The 21,662-nt window shown below is 48.9% G+C and overlaps 5 protein-coding genes across 5 annotated transcripts; 3 read left to right on the top strand and 2 right to left on the bottom strand.

The window, feature by feature from the left end:
- Positions 1–377: 377 nt before the first annotated feature.
- KY384_004290 (uncharacterized protein) lies at positions 378–1,826 on the top strand (the record flags this gene model as incomplete). The annotated part of the gene is made up of 2 exons (XM_044812796.1): positions 378–1,360; positions 1,409–1,826. The coding sequence occupies 2 exons, from the start codon at positions 378–380 to the stop codon at positions 1,824–1,826; spliced, it is 1,401 nt and encodes a 466-aa protein (XP_044670216.1).
- Positions 1,827–2,263: 437 nt separating this feature from the next.
- On the top strand, positions 2,264–8,262 carry KY384_004289 (uncharacterized protein; the record flags this gene model as incomplete). The annotated part of the gene is made up of 3 exons (XM_044812795.1): positions 2,264–2,709; positions 2,760–8,142; positions 8,200–8,262. The coding sequence occupies 3 exons, from the start codon at positions 2,264–2,266 to the stop codon at positions 8,260–8,262; spliced, it is 5,892 nt and encodes a 1,963-aa protein (XP_044670215.1).
- Positions 8,263–8,836: 574 nt separating this feature from the next.
- Positions 8,837–10,573, top strand: KY384_004288 (uncharacterized protein; the record flags this gene model as incomplete). Its single annotated transcript, XM_044812794.1, has 3 exons — positions 8,837–9,054; positions 9,111–10,269; positions 10,319–10,573. The coding sequence occupies 3 exons, from the start codon at positions 8,837–8,839 to the stop codon at positions 10,571–10,573; spliced, it is 1,632 nt and encodes a 543-aa protein (XP_044670214.1).
- Positions 10,574–13,214: 2,641 nt separating this feature from the next.
- Positions 13,215–15,300, bottom strand: KY384_004287 (uncharacterized protein; the record flags this gene model as incomplete). Its single annotated transcript, XM_044812793.1, has 2 exons — positions 13,215–13,682; positions 13,753–15,300. 2 exons carry the CDS (start codon positions 15,298–15,300, stop codon positions 13,215–13,217), a joined length of 2,016 nt encoding a protein of 671 aa, XP_044670213.1.
- A 1,077-nt stretch (positions 15,301–16,377) lies between these two features.
- KY384_004286 (uncharacterized protein) lies at positions 16,378–21,501 on the bottom strand (the record flags this gene model as incomplete). Its single annotated transcript, XM_044812792.1, has 5 exons — positions 16,378–16,718; positions 16,793–18,710; positions 18,758–18,982; positions 19,774–21,075; positions 21,127–21,501. The coding sequence occupies 5 exons, from the start codon at positions 21,499–21,501 to the stop codon at positions 16,378–16,380; spliced, it is 4,161 nt and encodes a 1,386-aa protein (XP_044670212.1).
- Positions 21,502–21,662: the final 161 nt, after the last annotated feature.

Genomic DNA, 21,662 nt, shown 5'->3' with positions numbered 1-21,662 from the left:
ATTTTATTACCTTTTTTAAATTTTAATATATATTTTTATAAAGTTAAATTAAATACTTTAAAATATTAATAAAATAACTTTAAATTATTTTTATTTATTTCTTAGTTTGGTTTTAAAACGTTAAAAAGGCCCTTTTTTATTTTTTTTTATTAACGAATAAATAGTGTTTCTAAGACGAATTAGGCTAAGTTTTGGTTTAAGCTGACCTGGTCACCTGTACTCCCCCTAAAAGGGCGTAGCGTGGAGCCTTCTTATAGATACGCGATCAAGATGAAAATTACGTGCAAAGATCCGATCTCGTGGTTGACGTCGGTCAAGAACGTTCTCCTGTTGCAGCCTCTCTTAACAACTGACATCCTCAGTATCCACAACAATGGATGATGCGAAAAATAGTAAATCCTTCTTCTATCAATAATCTCGAGAGCCCGCGCCTCACCCTTACCATCTATTTCGCCCTTTGGAAAGCGCTTCTGCTCACTCTCGTGCTCCTGAGCCCCGGCCCGGGCTATGATGTCTCCACACATCTTCTCCCGAATTTTGAGCCGGTTGATGCAGCTTCGAGCGTCTTGAGACGAGCACAGCACCATCTAGCATCTAGGTTGATCAGATGGGATGCTATATACTTCTCCCAGATCGCGCGCCGGGGCTATGTATTTGAGCAAGAATGGGCATTTGGGTGGGGTCACACGCGTCTTCTTGCCTTTGTCGGGCACTGGGTCGCTGGATCCAGGGAGGTTGCAGGTGTGGAAGATGTTGTGTTAGCTGGGATGGTCCTTGCGCATCTTTTTCACTGGATGAGTGTGATAGTGCTCTACGACCTCACTCTGGAAGTTTGGAAGGCTAAAAAACGACAGAAGGTCGTAACATTTGCCTTCTTGTGTGCCGCGTTGCATATTGTGAGTCCAGCAGGCGTATTTCTCAGTGCCCCGTATGCGGAGAGCACGTTCTCGCTACTCAATTTCGTAGGCTGCTACCTGTACGCAAAAGCTTTGCGACGGCAGTCAAAGGACGCAGAAGTGGTCGCAGCTGGCTTGCTCTTACTTTCAGGCGTCGTGTGCGGCGTTGCTACGACTTTCAGAGGGAATGGCTTGCTCAGTGGACTTCTTTTCGTTCTTGGTGCTGGTAAAGAAGTCGCTCATTTTCTCGTCAACGTGAAGAATCGAGCCCGTCGTGATGCTCTTCTCGCTTTTCGTCGGCTCCTGTATTTTGGCTTAAGTGGTGCTCTCATGGCATGTACTGCTTTCTGGCCCCAGTACTTTGCCTTTCAGCATATATGTGTTGACCTCCATGATGGTAAAGGACGGCCATGGTGTTACTCTTATTTGCCGAGTGTTTACAGCTGGGTGCAGCAGGAGTATTGGTCAGTATCCAGTCTTACCAAGCTGCTATAAAGCTCATTCCGACCTAGGGGCGTCGGCTTTCTTCGTTATTGGACTATGTCCAATATTCCCCTCTTCATGCTCGCAGCTCCGATGCTCGTCATAATGATTTCCTCGAGTATTTGGGCCTGGATCGAAGGGTCATCTAGGAATGGAAACTTAATTCGATATGGCGATGTACCACCGATGACTGTTGTCTTGCATTTGGCAATGCCGCAACTTGTACTTTGTCTTCTCGCGCTAACGACATATCACGTTCAAATCATCACGAGGCTTTCCTCTGGCTATCCCATCTGGTACTGGTGGCTCGCCGTGCTTGTAGTCAGGCATCCGGAGATGGCAACGTTGGGGACGAGATTCAAGGTTAGCAAAGGAATACTGAGATGGATGGTCCTGTATGGAATTATCCAGGCAGGATTTTACGCCAGCTTCCTACCGCCGGCTTAACGTTGGTTAGTCCTGGGCATGCTTAGATAATAATAATTGAGTGGCGTTGTCTTGCGTACAAGGCTGTAGCCTTTTGACTCTGACGCAAGTCACCATTAAATACACAACAATCTCCACCGCTTTTCTTCGATTCATTGTTTGAAGTCTACTATACCACATACTTTGCTCTTGGCGTCAAAATCCGTGTAAGGTACTCTCTTTTCAGTGTCTGCTTGGCGTTGAAGGTAAACGGAAATATAAATTACACGGTATTGTAGAGAGCACCTGCATTCAACACCTGGGACACCAAACCCACCACTCCTGGAAACACAGTCCCAGAATTACCTTAGCTCTAGACGGCGTTCATCTCTTTGACCCCCACACCACCGTGTTCAAATCCGCATTTTCAACCCAGCTGCACGATATCACTTCACGATCAGTTCGCTTGAAGCTATGTGATGGAAACGGAGAGCACGAAGATGACCGAGCTATTTGCGTCGCTGCAGACGGCGCAATATGGCGACACGGACTCTGGAGCTACATCGCCGGGTCCTGGCGCGCAAGAGACTGGCAATAGTGTGGATCCTCAACGAGTCACAAGATCAAGGCCGAGGACCTATCCTTACTCTCGATATCTTCCGTACAAGGTAGAAAGTGGAGAAGAACAGCTGTCGTTTCTTAACGAAATCTTGAGGCAGCTGTACATTTGCGTGGAAGCTGGAGACTTTGCCGTAGGAGCAGTACACTGGACTCGAGCGTTGAGGAACTGGCTTGAGCTCAAGTTCGAACTCACAAAAGAGCAGAGGGTCCGTCTCGTCAAACTTTATTATGAGTTGGCACTTGCACCAGGTGTCGATCCCTCCGCAGGTGAGAAGTTCGCAAGTACCTTCACGGTCTTGCTAAAGTGAGCAAGCTGTTGTGTTTCGTCAAAATTCTTTGGCTTACGCTTTGCAGACGGAAACACTATCTTAAGAGTGGCGTAGATATCACACTTGATTGGAGACCGCTGTTCAGGGAGCTGAAGGGTTTAGTACTCCCATCTGAATCTGGCATTGCACAGACACATGGTATGAAGCGAAATTATCGCTCGTTGACCAAGATGTGCACATTCGCGCAACTTTACTTTGACCCGAAAGAGACTCCCAGAATTTTCGAGGAGATTCTGCCTTATTTCACTACATCAGTCACGGAAAATGCTTACATCGTTTCTGGATTGACGAATCTTCTGCTCCCCACTCAGCCCGCTGCCGGGGGCTTTGACGGCCTCCTACCGCAGACATTTATGCCAACTCTATTCCATCTATGGTCGCTGGTGAATCGATCAAAAGTGGTCGATACTACCTATATCGATCTCCTGTCGAGGCTCGCAAGAGATCACTTGACCGGATCAAGCACCCCATTTTCCGAGTTTGGTATATTTACAGAGGAACAATCATCCACCATTTTCACAGCAATCCTCCGGCTTCTTGAGATACCGGTTGGTCAAGCCACGTCTCCATATAGCGCGTCGCTAGATATCACTGTCGGACTCGCGATTTATTTGGAACGAGATCCTAGAAAACATCCCGTAGCTCACAACATTGCCAGATGGATAGTATGGTCGCTTTCGCCGTCTAGTATAGACAAACCGCATTCTGTGATGTCAAACCTTGAGGGTCTCATACAAGCCGTTGAGACATTTTTCCATCCCTCAAACTCGGGTGGTTGGACGAGAAGCCTCTCGCAGTTAGTACATTCTCTCTGTGACTTTTTTGTCATGCGGTGGAATAGGGAACGTAAAGGCGAAATGGACACGCCGACAGAAAGGCGAATTGACCAAGCACTGAAGCACCGATTCGTTCTTTGCCTACGCGACGTAGTGTTCATGGGTATTTTTGCAAAAAGTGGCTCTGCTATGGACCTCTCACTAGCAAGTCTGCAATGCCTTGCCTACTTAGAGCCAAGCCTAGTTTTGCCTGGTGCACTTCAACGCATCTACCCTTCGATGCAGGGTCTTGTCGAAGTGCATCGGACCACTTCGTCTTTGCGAGCTCTCCAGGTCCTGTCGAAGATCCTCGTCCGTACAAAAGGCTTTAGATGTCACGTCACTACGCTACTTGGCCTTGCACTTCCTGGTATTGACGCCAATGATTTAGACAAAACTCTGTATACCCTTGCATTTATCCAATCTATATGTTATAACATTCCACTGCAAGATCTGACGAAAGGGAGGGAGGATGTGACCGGGAATATGCTAGCAATGGAATGGATTACAAACGAAGTCACTAGAATGGAGCAAGAAGGCGTTGATGTGCAGATGGACTATTCAGATGGCCTAAGCGATCAAGACGAGGAGTTAATCCTACGCTCGTCGACTGCAGGCTTTGCCGAATTTCTGAGCTCCTTTCTTGGCCGAGTTTTCACACTGCTGGAAAACCTGCCTGACGCTGCACGGACACGTACAGGCTCCCCCGAAGAGAACGTGATCAATACCCTCCCAGCTACGTTCCTGCCACTTCTTGGGTCTTTATCCCCTGAGCTTTTCGACATTGCCTTGAACAAAATAGCTGACTTCGTAGCCAATCACGTCATACATCAAGCTCGCGATGCAATGGCTTTCATATGCAGCGCCCTGGCCAAAGTCAATCCACAAAAAACACTTAGGCGACTAGCCCCCGCCTTAATTGCATCTATCAGATCTGAGATTGACGAGAACGGCGCTGCATCTACCCGGAATACCGGCAACGAGGTATTACCAAGAGATCGCGGACTCGTCTGGAATGTCAGCATGCTCAGCATGAGCGTAGTGCATGTCGGTGAACCTGTTCTACAATACCGCCAAGAGCTTTTTGACATTGCCATCTACATGCAGGATAAATGTAAAGGCGTTCCAACGCTCCACGTTTCAAATTTCTCACATCACCTTCTCCTGAATCTCACCGGCACATATACCGTAGACTGGAGTCTCTATGAAGATGGTATGATCGATCGAGGCGTCGGTCCTAATGACTGGGGCACAACTCCAGACCCGCAGAATTTAAACATCAAATGGCACGTGCCGAATAGCGAAGAGTGTCAATTTGCCTTGGATCTAGTCAAAGCGCAAGGAGGGCGCGCGCTGCAGCAATTGCAGAGTCTAATTGCAGGAACTTCAACAGTTAAAAGGGACGGCAAGGGCAAAGAGTGGTCTGACGAAGTTTCGCGCAATCTCATGCTTACTCGGTTGCTCCTCTCTGGGGTTTCTGTACTTTTCGACCCAAGAGGTATCGATACTGCCACTCCGGAAGAATCAGAATCAAGCAGTGATGCAGACATGCCTGACGCTAATGAGCTTGGTTCTGACAAATTGTCAGGAGAGCAAGCAGACGATGCACTGGCAAACACTAATGACGACTCTGTCAAGCCCGTTTTTCGACTACCAGCAGGATATGTTCTTGACGATGACGATGCTCTTTATGAAGACCTCCACTCCTTTCGAGACCGGGTGGGGACGACCTTACATGATGTACATCAGTTCCTCATCTTAAACCAGGAGGACGACGTTGCCTGTTTTGGACCGCTTTATTCTGCTTACAGGTCTTGGTTTATTGACGTGGGACTTGAGAGGTCCGCTAAAGTATTGGATCGCAATCTCAGGCTGCTTGCTGCCGACATCCATCCTTACAAATTGAGCGGACTACGCAAGGAATATCCAAGGCCACTTCTTGTTCGAAGGGCACTTGTCTACCATCTGCAACGCTTACGCTACAATGCTTACCCTCGCCGGCAGACGGAAATGGCGCGGAAATTACTTTTCGATCTTGTGGAGGGAGCAATCTCATCCTATACAGAAGTCCGCCGGCAGGCTCAAAGCGCCGGAGAAGCGGCTTTCAAAGTGATCATTGGCTCTCGAAGCTTAGTGATACCGACGCTCCTCAACGCATTTGAGAAAAGTGTCAAAGAGAACGATTTTCCGCGCATCAAAGGATCGCTGTATTCGCTTCTGTTTAGTACCCTCACTCGTCCGATATCACGTAATTGGCGCTACGCACCCTCAGTAATAAAAACATACCTCTCGGCCAGCATGGCGGATAAGCAATCTATTCAGCGACTTTGTTCAACAGCAACTTTATCAATAATGGATATTGGAAGACCGTTAGAACGAATGGCTATCCTTGACAGAGAAACCATACAACTGATTGCCCCCACGGAAGACGTACAGACCAAGATCGAGAAGAAAAAATCTTTGTTGGTGCGACAGAGAGCTGCAGTAGAGAAGAAGAAGGCAAGCTTATCTACCGCGTTGGTGGAGAAAGCCCGCAAGTCACACTGGAAGCAGGCTAGTCGGACTGCGGCGATTGTCATCTCCCTTGGCATGAGATTTGACAACATTGCCTCCGAGGACATTGTAGACCTCGTCACACGAGGAGCAATCAATGAGCATCCTAATCTACGAGGCCTTTACACTGGTGCATTCACTGCCTTGATGTCCTTGATTGAGTCTCGAGCAGCGGCTGGTCACCAGTACGAAAATTATCTGCTAGATAAACCCTATCTCCCAGCAAAAATAAAGGTCGAAAGCAAACAAGAAGATTCGGGATGGACAGATCGATTTCTGGCGAAATTCTCTAAGCCAGAGGCAGAATACTATGTTGACAGCGATCATCCAGGCTGGCTTGTATGGACAAGCTCATTTCCTGCATACAAGGCAGATCCTGACAAGGATCTCGAGTATGATGAAAAGGAGACTCAGGTGCGCACCCAAGTGGGTTCGCTACTTGACCGCAATTGGTTCTCTCAAACCTTTGATCAGATCAAGCAAGAGCCAAGGGACGCATCTGCTGATCGATTTCATGTGACTAACGCTTTGTTTCTGGCTTATACATTCGAGCTTGTCTCTGAAGGACTTACGAAGGCGCGATTTGATGATATCAAGGAGGAGGTGCAGAGAACATTAGGCGATGGTACAGACAGACATCAACACCGAGCCACGTCAGAAATTTTGGCCGCTATATTGACATCCGCTATTGACAAACCGATGAAACGTCGAGTTCAGATGTGGGAATATGTGTTTCCTATCGTCTCCGATATATTTTCGGATGGCTTGACGCCTGAGAATGTATCATACTGGACGAACTTCTTGCACTTTGTCATACAAGCCAAAGATCCCAGGCGGAGTTGGCCAATAGTAGATTGGCTATCATCTTTCAGACTCGACATGTATTCAAACGCTGCGTTCAAAGAGAGCTGCAAAATTCGCCTCTTACAGCAGTGTATATCAGATATGGGCTGGCATTTCCAACTTGAAAAGCCCATTCTTGCTGATTTTCTCAAACATATAGATCATCCTTACAAGGGCGTGCGTGAGGCTCTCGGTCAGAGTCTTGCGACATTGTATCGAACAAGATATCACGAATCTTATAAAGATGTCGAGACTCTGATGAAAGCACAACGTGAAGCTTCTTCCCTGGGGACAAGGCCTTATACGCCTACGTCAGAGTTTATCAATAATATGAAGGACGTTTTCGAAAGGATAGAGCAGTGGAGGCAAGCACGTCCCTCTGGACAACAAACGCCATCATCCTATACTTCTGGTAGCAAGACCGTGTTGCTCTGGCTCGATTCCAGCCTCGCGTTTTGTGAATGTACACAATATACCCAATTCTTTCCAGGCCTATTTCTAGAGCAGTTGCTGCATATGATGGATGTGAAAGAGGACCAGGAATTGCAAGGTCTTGCCTACCACGTTTTCAGGCATATTCCTAATATTCCACACCGGGTTGGGGAAGACGCCGAGCTCATCGCCGCTCTAATACGCATTGGACGATCATCCCCCCTTTGGCACCAGCGTCTGCGAGTTTTAATCAACATGCAGGTCATCTTCTTCCGTCGGCTGTTCTTGATTTCTCCCCAACACCAACAAGATCTCTTCGATTGTGTAGCAAACATGCTCGAGGATGTCCAGCTTGAGGTGAGACTCGGTGCTTCATCAACTTTGTCTGGCATGGTCAGGTGCTCACCTGCCGCCTTACGCTCTGAATTCATCGATAAACTCAACCAGAGATTCACAAAAATGTTGATTGATTCGCAGCTGCCAAAGAAAGCACGCAGTGCACTCACAGCCGCAGACAGCGGGACTAGTACACCGACGCCGGAACAGACACGGAGAGTTTTGTTGCGTCACGCAGCAGTCCTGGGCCTTGGAGCATTGGTACAAGCGTTTCCCTACAGCTCACCACCCCCGAAATGGATCCCTGGGGTATTGGCAACGCTTGCTAACAAGGCGAACAACGATCCAGGGATGGTAGGCAAGAGCGTGAAGAGCATTCTGAGTGACTTTAAGAAGACGAGGCAGGACACATGGCAGATGGATCTTAAGGTACGTGCCGCTACGTTTTTTTTCCTAAGAGAATTAGAAGCTGACTCTGCATTGTAGGCTTTCTCCCAGGAACAGGCAGAGGATCTCGACGGTGTTCTGTGGAAGAGCTACTTTGCTTGATTTGGATAGCATTATCGTCTGAGCGATTGAGCGGTTTGCAAATGCATTGATAGCAGGCATAGATGTACATTGACATTAGTCTACACCTTGAATTCAGGAAGCCAGAGGTCCTCATCAAGGCGGAGAGCAGCATGTATCTGTTTCGGCACCTGCCTATTTGGCGTGCACATGAATGTCTTTACGTATTTAGTGACTAAACTCTGAACTCCCATAGGATTTCCCTGCCATTTGACATTCTGAACTCGGCGATCTCTCTGACTTACATATCTTCCTCCAAGTCACCGCTGTTCCTCGACTTTGCCCATCCAGCGCCATCTTAAGCCGAGGTCTTAGCCGGCGCGGTATGATGCCCCGCCCCCGCAGCTATGTTGAAGCTTCTCAGTCACTGATTGCCACCATCAGACTTGAGAGAGCTGGGAGTGTACGATTTTGGTATCATGCTTCGAACACGCATGATATTTCAACATCAGCTTGTCCGTAACGTTGAGATATGGGATATCAGCGCCTAGACTATGCCTTCCCAAGGCGCTAGATGCTCCCTTTGATACACTAAGCGTGGTCTTCTTCGTACATCATGACGAGCTCTCTAGGCGAAGCAGGATCTGGCAAGGGACTCTGTGAAAAAGGCGAGGGCGGAAGTATTGCAGGGCAAGACAAAGAACAGCTGAAAGCATGGTACGTAGGGGCCATCGATCAGGGAACAACCAGTACTCGTTTCATCATTTTTGACTGTATGGGCAAACCGATCGCTTCCCATCAGATCGAGTTCAAGCAGAATTATCCACAACCAGGGTATGTCACCCCCGCCAACACTGTATGGCGTCGACACTAAGTTGATTGGCTGGCAGGTGGATTGACCATGATCCAGTTGAAATCTTTGAGACAGTCAAGACCTGCATCGAAGAAGCTACTGCCTCCTTCACAAAGCAGGGGTTTTCAATCTCGGATATCAAAGCTATTGGCCTTACCACGCAACGTGAGACAACTGTGCTCTGGGACAAGGATACAGGTGAGGTTCTTTGCAACGCCATAGCATGGCCGGATACTCGTACGCAGTCGATCGTGCGAGAGCTCAAGGAAAGAGCAGGTGCAAATGATTTGCAAGGCATCTGCGGGTTGCCTCTTTCAACATACCCATCATCATTGAAACTGACTTGGATGCTTCGAAACGTACCAAACGTTCAAAGAGCGTATTCTCAAAGGCGGCTTATGTTTGGAACAATCGATACTTGGCTCTTGTACAATCTCAACGGAAAGGAGAAACAAGTACATGTTACCGATGTGACTAACGCGTCGAGGACGATGTTCGTCAACCTCAAGACTTTGCAGTATGATCAAAGCGTCTTAGACTTCTTCGAGATCGACCGTGAGAAGATCACTTTACCAAGTATTGTTCCATCCTCAGATCGCCATACATTTGGCAAAGTTGCTTTTGGTCCACTGAAAGGTGTCGCTATCACTGGCTGTTTGGGAGACCAATCTGCTGCTCTGGTGGGACAGCTCGGCTTCTCCCCAGGCCAAGCCAAGAATACTTATGGCACCGGCTGTTTCCTCTTATATAATGTAGGTGAGGAGCCTGTCTTCTCGCAACATGGCCTTCTTGCCACAGTGGCTTATCAATTTGGAACGAATGGTAAGCCCATATATGCGCTCGAAGGTTCTATCGCCGTCGGCGGCAGTGCTGTCAAGTTCCTGCAGAACAATCTTGGTTTCATTGACTCCTCCCATGACATCAGCGATCTTGCTGCGTCGGTCGATGACAATGGTGGCTGTGTCTTTGTCACTGCTTTCAGTGGTTTATTTGCTCCGTACTGGATTGATGATGCACAAGGAACGATCTTCGGCTTGACGCAGCACACTGAAAAGGGCCACATTGCTCGAGCGACTCTGGAAGCAACGTGTTATCAGACCAAAGCGATCCTTGATGCAATGGAAAAGGACAGCGGACGCAAACTCACAGTCCTCGCTGTTGACGGTGGCATGAGTAATTCAAATTTGTGCATGCAGGTGAGTCAGGCCGCTGCAGTCATCGAACGTTCTGATGAAACCATCACAGACGCAAGCCAATGTTATTGGGATCCCTGTTGATAGGCCCAGTGTGCGGGAGACTACTTCTCTTGGAGCAGCCATTGCGGCCGGCTTTGCTGTAGATATCTGGAAGGAGTTCGCGGAACTTAAGGAGATCAATCGAGAAGATCGTACCACATTCGCCCCACAAGTCCCGAAGACCCAACAACAGAAAATGTACCGGAGGTGGGAGCGGGCAGTCCAAATGTCAAAGGGCTGGCTTGCCGACAACAAGGCCTCCTGAGCCCCATTACTTGAAGCTCGGTAATTGGATTCTGATATTTCATGACCTTCACGCCGTCTCATGTTTTGTTCTTGGCCTAAAATCTCAAAGCACGCGTTGAAACAATTGGCACACATGCAGCAAGAATAGGCCCTCTTCATCTTGTTCCTGGCACATTTTCTGTGAATAGTAAAGTCAGCTACTGTCTTTTGTATGGCCAACTGCAATTCCGGTATACTTCTGCTTCCCGTACGAACATCCTTCACTAGCATCTGGCTAGAGTTTGATTATGTAGCACTGTCAGATGGTTGAGATAATGACGTCCGTGCAACTGCCATGTATCTCAAATATTGCTTATGTTCTCCGGTGGAGGGCTGCTAGGTCCTCTGCTCATCAGAGCCAATGTTCTGTCAAAGGTGATATTGAAGAACCAGGGTGGATTCATCTGCCGATCAACTTCAGACTCACGGGAGTCGCCGGGACTTAGCCAATGGTAATTTAGCCACCTCCATCTCGATATTGGGTATTGCAACAAGCTAGAGAGCTATTAGGACAGAGACGGTCTGATCCACACCTGACAATGGGTCTGTGCTGTGGACTGAGGCTGTACCGAGCCTTCAGAGCAAAGGAAGTCTTCCTTGGTACCCAAATGAATAAGTACTTTGGAGCCGCCTCAATCAGGTCCCGTGAACACTGTCATCACATGAAGGCCATGGATGACTTCCGCATGCTCGGCCCGCGGTTCTTGCAAGCTTTGTGCTCTACTGCTCAGTCACGTTTAGCATGTAGACAGATTGCCCAGGGATCTGGCATTGCACTATTTCTTAAAACAACATATCAGCGGATCGAAAACAGGCGAGGCCAGTCTATTGATCGCTACGGCCGGACGGCATTTGTAGCGGAAGGAAGGATCGGTCAGCAGCGTGCTGCATGTTGGAATACCCCGAAGACAACACCCATCTTTCGGATCATGCACACAAGCAGGATACCATTGACAACTTTCACTTTGGTCAGAGAATAATGATCTTCCTAATCCTTCCCCCGCGCTGTTCGAATCTTGACGATCGCCACTTTGCTGTAACATCCATCCATTCCACTCTTACCCCTCCGACAATGACAATTCTTGCACGAATCATAATGAAGATCAGCCCACCGAGCACCACATCCAACGGCATCTGCAGAGCTACGACTGTCAAGAGCAAACAGCGCATGATAAGACGTTGACTAGCGTACAGCAAGGCTGTCTAATGGCCAGAGAACCTTGTACCCGAGGGCGGATGCGCGTAAAAGCAGAAACTTGGGTACATGCTAGTGAGTTATTTCTGCGTGCGGAGTCTCAAAATAACGAGTACCAGGCGGACAAAGGGGATATATCACCCTTTCGGGCATCCCATTCCATGCAGTGTTTGGACGGCTGGAACTCTACAGCGGCAGTATGTGTGACTATACTCAAGTGGACTATCAATGTGGGCATGTTCGCTATGTGGTCAAAGCTTGGTGTACTAAGTATCAGCAAACGTGAGTAATTTCGCTTGCCCTCAGCCTGGCCCTCTCTAGCCTTCTCTTAGCAGGTTAATTGCTGACCATCTCTCTACAGGCAGAAACGCTGTCCTCCCAACGTAGTAGCAGTGTCAGTGTTGCCAATTTACAGATTTCCCTCAAGTTTGGAGTCACCTGACTAGTCCGATAGAGAACCTAAGCCAAATGAGAAGTGTGGTGAGTAAGCCGATGTTCGAACCACTCTTGCCTTCTGAAGAAAAGAACTGTATTTTCACAGCAGCATCAATCGAATTCATATTCTCGCCGATACAAATCATGCTTTTTTGACCTTGACATAGCTCTGAATGTTGCTGAAAGATATTCAAGGTGACTGCAAAACCGCTCAATCAAAATATACCAAATGAGGCACATCCGAATGCCCAGACCCAGGGGACACAGCGAAGACAGCTTGCCAACGACTTTTAGCTCTCTGCTGGTCTTTCCTGGTATTCGTAAGCAAACACGCGTTCGATGACATAGCTGGTCATCGGGTCGTCAGCCTACCTTAGACCCCCAAATTGTCATCCCGAAAAGCCGACGACATCCTGGTTGCTAGCTGAATTCATGCTATCAAACATAATTTGGACGGTATTCAACGTATGAAGACTCTAAAGCCAGCGCCGGATCACCCTCGCAAAATAACATCAGCTTTACTTGCGTGGAGGTCCCGGCATCTTGTCCAGGCTGCGCAGGACGAGTACGTTATTTCCTATCGATGCCTCCGATTAAATTGGTATGGTAAAGACCTCCTGTCCAAATGGCACAGGTCTGGCGTGTCCAAGGAGACCGAGCAGAAACTGGTAGGAAGTTCACACGAACAAACCTCTGATTTGATAAGGTTCTATTGCTGCCACATGCACTTCATGCGACGAATGGATGCTCTGTGCACTGCACAGAAACCAACTTGTATGAAGGGAAAGATCGAAGCTCAACGCCGCGCCCGCGAGAAATTACCGGATTAGCTGAAATGTGAAATCAGAAGGTAGCAATGAAGATAAAGCGCGGGCTTAAAGACCGTGAGATATTCAAGGCACGCTTCAGCTTCGTCTTGTTGACATGCTAGAATGAACCCCGAGGGAATAGACCCATCGCTCCAGCGCCATGCAGATAGGGAGAGATTAAATCACGCCACATTCACCTTTCTGGGTATCTCTGCCTCACTGCCCTCGCCATCACCAGTCCGCTCATTGCTACCCTGCCTACTCGCTTCCGACCCTGCACCTCCCGCAGTCTGCCCAGTTCCTATCCCTGGCGGCAGTACGATTTCTGGCAACTTGATTCCCACACCCTTCATGATCTTCATCTTCTCGATCTTCTCCCCTTTGATTGCTTTCATCATCTCGTCTAGATCGAGCGATTCGCATTCAATGAGCGCCTTCGCAAGAAGATCCAGTTCATTCCGTTTCTCATCCAAGATTTTAGCTGCGCGGTCCCGGGCGTCCTCGAGCATGCTGCGAACCTCCTTTTCAATCGCTGCGGCTGTGTCGGGAGACAAAGCTTTCCAGTTGGCCAGATCCATGTTGCCGAGTGTGGTGGACATGCCGCCCTGGGTGACCATCTGGTGCGCTATAGTCGTTGCATTGGAGATGTCCTAAAATTCAAATCAGTCATAATATTCAAAAGAAGAGAAGAGTTGACCAGCGCCTTAGTCGAAGACTTACCATTCCACAGCCCATAGTGACGTTATCTTCACCGTAGACTATTTGCTCTGCAGCTTTGCCACCCATTGCCACATCGAGCTTTGCCAGCAATTCTGCACGAGAATAGTTTCCATAATCTTTGTCCATTTCCGGCATAAAATAAGTTACACCAAGAGCTTGTCCTCGGGGCATGATGGTGATTTTATAAACTGGATCGGTGCCTTTGGTGTAGAGACCCACCAGAGCGTGACCAGCCTCATGATACGCCGTCAAGAGCTTGTGCTCGTCCTTGATAATAGCGCTTCGACGCTCCGCTCCCATCATAATCTTGTCTTTTGCCCAGTCTAGGTCAGGCATGCTAACGGCTGGTGCTCCATTCCGACTTGCATGCACCGCGGCTTGATTTACAAGCGATTCAAGCTCTGCCCCTGAAAATCCAGATGTCCCACGCGCAATGACGGACTCATCTAAATTGTTCTCGGCCTTGATTTTCTTGAGATAGTGCTTGAGAATTTGTAATCTTCCTCGAACATCAGGAAGTGACACCTGGACTTTACGGTCGAAGCGCCCAGGTCGAGTGAGTGCTTTGTCGAGAAGCTGTGGAAAATTTGTGGCACCAAGAATTATGACCCCAGTCTCCTGTGAAAACCCATCTAGCTCTGTGAGCAACTGATTCAGGGATTGCTTGACGTAGACCGGATCTCGCTCATTTCGTTTCGCACCTATGGCATCTAGCTCATCGATGAAAACAATCGCCGGGGCCTTAGCCCGGGCAGTAGCAAAAAGCTCACGAACTCGTTTAGCGCCGACGCCAACGTATATCTCGTCGAACTCTGATCCTGACATGTAGTAGAATGGTACACCAGCCTCCCCGGCAACGGCTCGAGCTAACATTGTCTTGCCAGTTCCAGGAGGGCCAACTAGAAGCACACCTTTAGGAAGCTTCCCTCCCAATTTTGTGAATCTCTCGGGATTTTTAAGGAACTCTACCAGCTCTTGAAGTTCATCTTTTGCCTCCTCGCATCCATGAACATCGCTGAAGCGAACCTTTTGCTGTTGTAGTTGAGCATCAGCATTTGGTATTGCTCCAGGTCTTCTCAGCATTCCAGACATCTCCAATACAAGCGAGACCAGGACGAAAACAAGATAACCATAGATAGCGTAGGTTACGAAGAACTTAACCCATCGAAACACTGATGCGCCTCTAGACTCCTCGATAACAACATGGATCGGACTTTGCTTCTGGCCCGTGGAGCCTGGCAGAACCTTTGCGCCAGCTGCCCCATACATTTGTGCGACAGTTGAAACGCCTATGTTTCTTGATTGCTCCTCTGATAATGTGCCACTCATATTACCCCTTTGGATTCCCGGTATAGCGCCATTGCTTTCTGCTCTGACTGTCTTTTCTAACGCTTTTTGGTAGGTATTCTCACATGCTTCGCTCGAAGCATAGCGGCCTGTCTGGAATCTCTCGACAACAATGTTGGGCATATCCGCCCGAAGAAGAGCTGAGTAAAATGCATTCTGAGCAGATGCGCTGGTAGGGTTGTTGTTCGCTGTTTGCTCCATATGGGCCAGGAGATTTTGAGAGGACGAACCTACTCCAACAAGGTCTCTCCTCTGAAGAGAAGGAGGTATGCGAGCCCGAATAGCAGATCTACTTCTTATTGCCTTCAAGGTGGAGAAAGTTGAGTAGGACCGGAAGCTATGAGGGGTTGAGGATGGAAGATGGTACGGGTTCGCAGTACGAAGTAGCATCGTGGAGGCTGAAAAGCTTAGCGAGATACAAATTGACCCAGAAGAATTGCAACCTACAGAGCAATCCAACGCTTGGGAATTTCGTCCGGCTCCTGACAAGTGGGAGATGCAGTGGACGAAGAGACTGTATCGGTACTTGAGCTAGACATTCTGGCAGCTCTAGCTGATGGTGATCGATTGATAGTGCCTGTACACATCAACACAACACATCGTAAGGGTGGCCGATCTCAGTCACCTTGCCGCTTCTTCTCGGGCGTTCGGTAATTTCGGGCAGCTCAAGTGCATTCGCGTTAGGCCTCCTCTCTCGGGCTTGCCTATAGGTTTTCCAAGGGGAGCGGAATGCAGACTTCAAGGATGGCCATACATCTGTGGCGACCGCGGTTAGATGCTGAGGATGATCGGTCAGCTATGGCTTTGGAAAAGGCGTAGGGCGGATACTCACGACACTGGGAACTTGGAACGCCATAGTCGTGCGTCCGACGCATACGTCAGGGAGAACAGATATTCACATATTATCAGATATCAAAAGGTATGTTGGGAACACGAACATCGCGCTGAGTAGCGAGAGATAATAGTCGTCGATTCGTCTACTCGAGGCTTCCGCATTTTTGATATTTGCCCCCATAGACGCTTAACGATTTTGGGAAGTCGGCTTACTAATCTGGTCCCTTGCGGAAGACGGAATACACTACTCGGAATTAGCACGGAGCAGGCACACCAGGCACGTCTCATGATAAATGAACTTCGCGGTGTTTTGGCAATGCAACGTAGTCTGAACGCAATATCGATGTCGTAATGCTCTATACAAATTGATATAATTATATCAATAAAACGGTGAGAGATTTTATAAGAAGCTCAGGCCCCTTCTGAAGCAGCACACGCTATACTTTAGACCCTGTCAACATCAATTCCTTCACCGTTTGAAATGCAACCCATCTCGAATCTTAGCACCAGCCGATCTTCCAAACTCTCGAAACTTGCTGTCCTCCCCCTATAATGTGGCCTTTTCTCAGTTTCACGATGCAGTCTCGCGTCAGTGCCTAAAGTTGAGATCAGTCTACCATGCTTGAGTTGCGCATCTTGATAGCCAATTGCTCGCGGGGTATTATTACCTAAACCAACAGTATCATCATCTAATAAAGCACTGTGCCTTCGCACCTTCGGCTTCTGCTTTTCGCGCTGCAATGTCAAGGTCGCATTAGTGCCGTCAGATGTTCCAGGACGAGTCACTGCCAGTAAACTCATGTTAGCGTGTTATCTAGCAGAAGAAACTCCTACTTAGAAGGAGCAGGGTGGCTCTGACCATGAATACTAGACGGCCTTGATAGACGATGACTTGACGGAGGTCGTGTCAAAGCCACTTCTTGAGCGGGATAGGCAGCATTGGACGCTTGCGATTTATGGCGGCGGAAGAAGCGAGAGGTCACTGATTGGGACGATCCCTGGTTGGAATTGGCCGCTTGTTCAGGGCCGTGAGAGCGGAGGGCTGCAGGAGTGTTATCGCTGAACACTGTCCGGACATCCTCAAGACCTTCTTTGTTGCCTTGTTGAGACAATTGTGCTCGCGGATGCGACGGACTTTGCCGGCGTGGTGATGTGACGGTCTTTTCACTGGGAACGCCAGAACTTCGACGACTGTTAGGTGAGTGTTGAGTGGGAATAGGTCCAATAAAGACGGTTGGAGATGGATAGGACATGTTTCGTGTTGGTTCCTTAGGCTTGAAGCCATCACCATTGAACATCATGTCAGTCACATGGGTGGACAATGCAGGCCGAGCTGGAGTGCTCGAGCCGGCGAAACGTGCCGCTTTGGAATGTTTCTTTCTTAATGGCGCAATGGGAGGGGCAATGGGGACATCGGCACTTAGGCCTTTCTCACTTTGCTGAGCCTGTGTCGACCCAAGGTCCTCACTCGAAGCATCCAAGAGCGCGTCGGCCGTTCTTTGGAGATAATCACCTAAATGAGAGTTGCTCGCACTGCTGGACGGTTTCACCGGATCGTTTCTAATATTAGGACCATAGCCATAATTGAAGACGAGCGCGGCATCCGTCACGCTCTTTTCTGTGACGACGCTCTGAGTCGAAGAATTGGCTTCGTGGGTCGCAGTACCCATCGTATCTGGTGTTGGAGGAAGATGATTTCCGCCGAAGACCACATTCTGGGCTGAGAGATTTGCATGGGCTTTAGCAGACTTCCGCAGTGACTTGGTGGGACTTCGATTCTCGAGGTTTCCATTTTCCAAGCTTTGCTTGCTGGAGCTACTTGCAGACTTCTGCGACCGAGTGAGTCCAAGCACATTCGGCCGCTGAGCAGACATTCCGGGAACCTTCTCAAGGATCTCTCCAATGGAAGAAAGGCGGGCGTTTGAGTGGCGAGAAGAGTGCCTTGTTGGTGTTTTGGGCCTCTCATGTGACTGCCTTTCTTCCACCCAATTATCGATCCTTGCCTGTCGCTGAGCAGCTCGCTCTGCGGAAGCATCCTCGCTTTTTGTAATAGAATCATCATACGGCTGGTCAGCGGATTGTGTCGAGCTGTTCTCTTTTTCGCGTATATGTCCGTATATGCTGGAAAAGCCACTCTCACTCAAGATACTTAGGCGCGGTGAATGAAGCATCTGACGTTCTAATTCTTCATCCCATTCTTCATCGCTCATGATACTACTCGGGCGGGCCAGACTTGCAACGCTTGGGTTCCTGGAAGAATACAAACTACGAAGAGCAGCGCTACTTCTCTTGTCATCCCTGAGGAAGGAGGGTGGCCGGCGTGGGGACCGCGGCGAGCTTGCCAATAAGGTGTCAGACTCATTTGAAGAGTCGTGAATTTTTATCGTCGGCGAGCGGTACGTGTCCGAGTCACGGGGTGTTGCTTTGGATGAGGTAGGCTGCGTACCGTTCTGCTGATGTCCCTGACCCTTGTTCCCAATGCTACTTCTACCATCCTCTGTCTGATATCGAAGCTCCTGTTCAAGGTCTTCAACCCTAGCCTCTAAGTCACAGATCATGGCTACTGCTTCCTCGATAGCGGTCTCACGAAGACTTAGGTCCGCATCACGTTTGCTAACTTGTAGCCTTAGGTCGTCATTGGCCGATTGCAGCCTTTCATGGTCTACTTCCAAAGCACCAAACCTCGCAAGCTTTGCTTCTAGCTCATCGTTACGTTGCCGTCGATGAAAGATCTCAAGCTGGAGATCGAAATTCTGCTTGATGACCTTCGAGAGGTGCTGAACAGAGTCAGCATCTTTAGTAAACATCAGATTGCAAAACTTACCTCCTGCGTGTCTCTGAGTCCCAGCTCTTTCGGTGCAACCGAAGGCCTACCAGTAGTTCCGCTTGGCCTTCGACTTTTAAGGCCAGCCTTTTCCCTATTTCCCGGCGAGCTGAACGGCGAGCTTTGCAGATCTCTGGTTTTGTGTTCACCATTCGACAATGCGTTACTGGAGTCTCGACTTTTGTTTGGCCTTTGCGCTTGTGCTCTCTTCTCCTTGATCTTGTCCTGTAGCAAGGCTGAAGATGGATTGGAGCCTTGAGACGAATCGCGTGGGGAGTCCATCCTCTATCGATTGAACGCTCGCTGCTGTTTGGAATGCTGAAACGGCAAGTCGAGCTGGGAATATTGGATAGAGCACTAATGGGCCGAGGATGTCTAATTTGTCACTGAGGGCTGGCAATGATTGCTTGGAAAGACACAGGAGTCGCCTGGGTTAATGTCGAGGACCATTGCGAGGTCTTTGTGCTGGAAGAAAGAGTCTTTGATGGCCAAAGACAGTGAACAATGACCCCGCTCACTGCCTCCCTTTCTCTCTTTTGTTCTGTGCTATGCTTCTGGTGTGCATTTGGGTTTGCTTGATCAATGCAAGGTCACTGGCGCAACGCAAGAATGTCGTGCAGATGTATGCCAGCTCAGAGCCCGCGCCATGTGCTTCGTAACCTTGGCCCGCAACGAAAGATCAGGGGCAGGCAATTGTATGCAAACACACCGAGGTAGCTACCAGAGTGGGATTTACAGCATTGGCATCACGCTTGTCACTTGCTATCACAGCGCTAACGCAGCTGGGATGTGACTGCCTTTGCGTGAACGGCCCCTCATTGGGTACCGACTTGGAGGTTTGACTTTCTGCCGGGGAAGCGGCTACGGGCTGCATTCCCCTGCCAAGAGATATAGACGTGTTTCACACCATACGAGACTTGCGCCACGATAAGGATGCCCCTCAGCCGTATAAAAAACACAGCATGGGATCCTGGAGTCATAGGTAGCATAGCGGATAGCTCTTCTTTTCAGCTTACATTATGCTGTGCTTCTCTATGCCATAGATCCTTCCAGAATTGCTTGAAGCCATAATTCGGCTTTTGCGAGTCGTACACTGCAACCTTTTCGCCTCCAAAGCGCTCCAAAACCCCTCCAGCTCGATGACCTATGATTTCCACCCTGATCTTTTCAGGCTTGCGGGCTCTCTGCTGTATCTCCTCTGCTAGTTGTGGCGCAACCTCAGCGAAACAGGCTTTTAGCTCCCGAGCAAGTGAGAAATATGGCTTTTTAGCAAGATCCGGCGCCTGGAGGTTGTAGGAGCGGGTCAAGTTGTTCAAGCCCGTAACTAAAAGAATGTGGTAACTGCGCTCAAGTGATTCCCACTCTGGATCACGGAAGAGACGAACTGCTACTGCTCCTGAAGACGATTCACCGGGCGGCGTCTGCTCAACGTCGGTACTGGTAGCTTCACTACCGCCTTTGCTGTCAGTCGGCATTGAGGCCTTGTCGGCCAGTTCCTCAGAGACAATGATCTTCACATATTCGGCAGCATTGGCTGGAGCACCCGTCTCCGTCATCGTTATTTGGGATAATTTTCCCTCCGCATCAAACCCGCTGATAGCTTCGCTTTTCGGGGTTTTGGGATTCGCTACGTCTTCCGCTTCTGCGTAAGCCTTTGCACGTCTGACCTGTGCCTCAAGTGAGCCACCTTTGCTGGCTATCATTCTAGCAGCATGTCTTTTCCAATCGGCTCTGAGTCGACGGCGGAACGCGCTTGCAGCTTTCACAAGCTCTTGTTGCTTCTCTATCCAAAGTGGCACAATCTCCTGCTTCTGTATCATTTTATTCATAAAATATTCAGTTGTATCAAGAAATGGACTGTTGGCATTGTGATCCTTTTCGATATTCTTTCCCTTGCCTCGTGGAATGTTTTTGAACTGCCCACGAGCAATTGCGTCTTCAATGCGTTCATTTGCCAAGGATGCAAGACCTTGCACAGTTGTAGGCATTGGACGTGCGCCCGCCGTAAAACGCTCCTTCAATTGCTTGCGCATTTGTTCTCGCTCCTTCTCGTTTAGATTAGAATCTTGACTGAGTGCATATACTGAAGTTCGGTCTCTGGCATTCGCCAGTCTTTCGCCCGGGGATCTTTGTACAGTCTTTTTCATCCGTGAGTCAACAATTCCCAACGTTGGTCTTGAGGCTGCCCTGGTGACTTTGTACCCACGGAGCGGTTTATGGGTGTCTTCGAGCATCCTCAATGCAGCGCTAGGCAGAGATTCTTGCCCCGTCCAAGGCTCTGCACTTGCATGCAACCGAGTGCCTTTACCAGCATTATCCTGTATTTAGTATTAGCTTCATTGCCAAGCATGAGCCTTTGCATGCCGTACAGGCAAGTCAACTTGAGCAAAGGCAGCAGCATGATCGTTCTTGAACGAGGTACTCTGTATCTTTGCTTCTAATCGTTCCCTCAGTTCCTCTGAAAAGCCAGCCTCTTTCACAGCTTGTAGGGCTGCTTTGCCACCTTGCTCTATTGATTCGTCTGTCAGCTGGGACAGACGATCAGACATACGAGAGCCTTCGCGCTCTCCGTCTCTTTCTACAGCAGCCTTGCTGCTACCCCAGGCTTCATGCTGATTCGGGGTCTTATCTCGCAAAGACCGGGTGTTGCTGAAGCACCTTCCAGTAGATGCATCATTACCCCAAAGCCTTCGGCAGGAATATTTTAAGCAGAAATATTGAGCCGTGCGATAACCAATCACCATATAGGAGAGGCTTTGTATTCAAGATCTATCCCGATTATTCAATCCAAAGCGATCTTCTCAACAATTGAAGGTAGTCGAGTTGGAGTCTTATCGATCGGGTGCTGCAGGTTAGACTACCCGCCGATCGGGTTTAAAGTCGGCTTTGATGGTGCACAGAGAAG

This window comes from Bacidia gigantensis (genome assembly GCF_019456465.1).
Source record: "Bacidia gigantensis strain McMullin 20006 chromosome Unknown contig_231, whole genome shotgun sequence".
NCBI lineage: Eukaryota > Fungi > Ascomycota > Lecanoromycetes > Lecanorales > Ramalinaceae > Bacidia > Bacidia gigantensis.
Note: the sequence above shows the minus strand (reverse complement) of the source record. Positions and strands in the feature narration are given on the sequence as shown.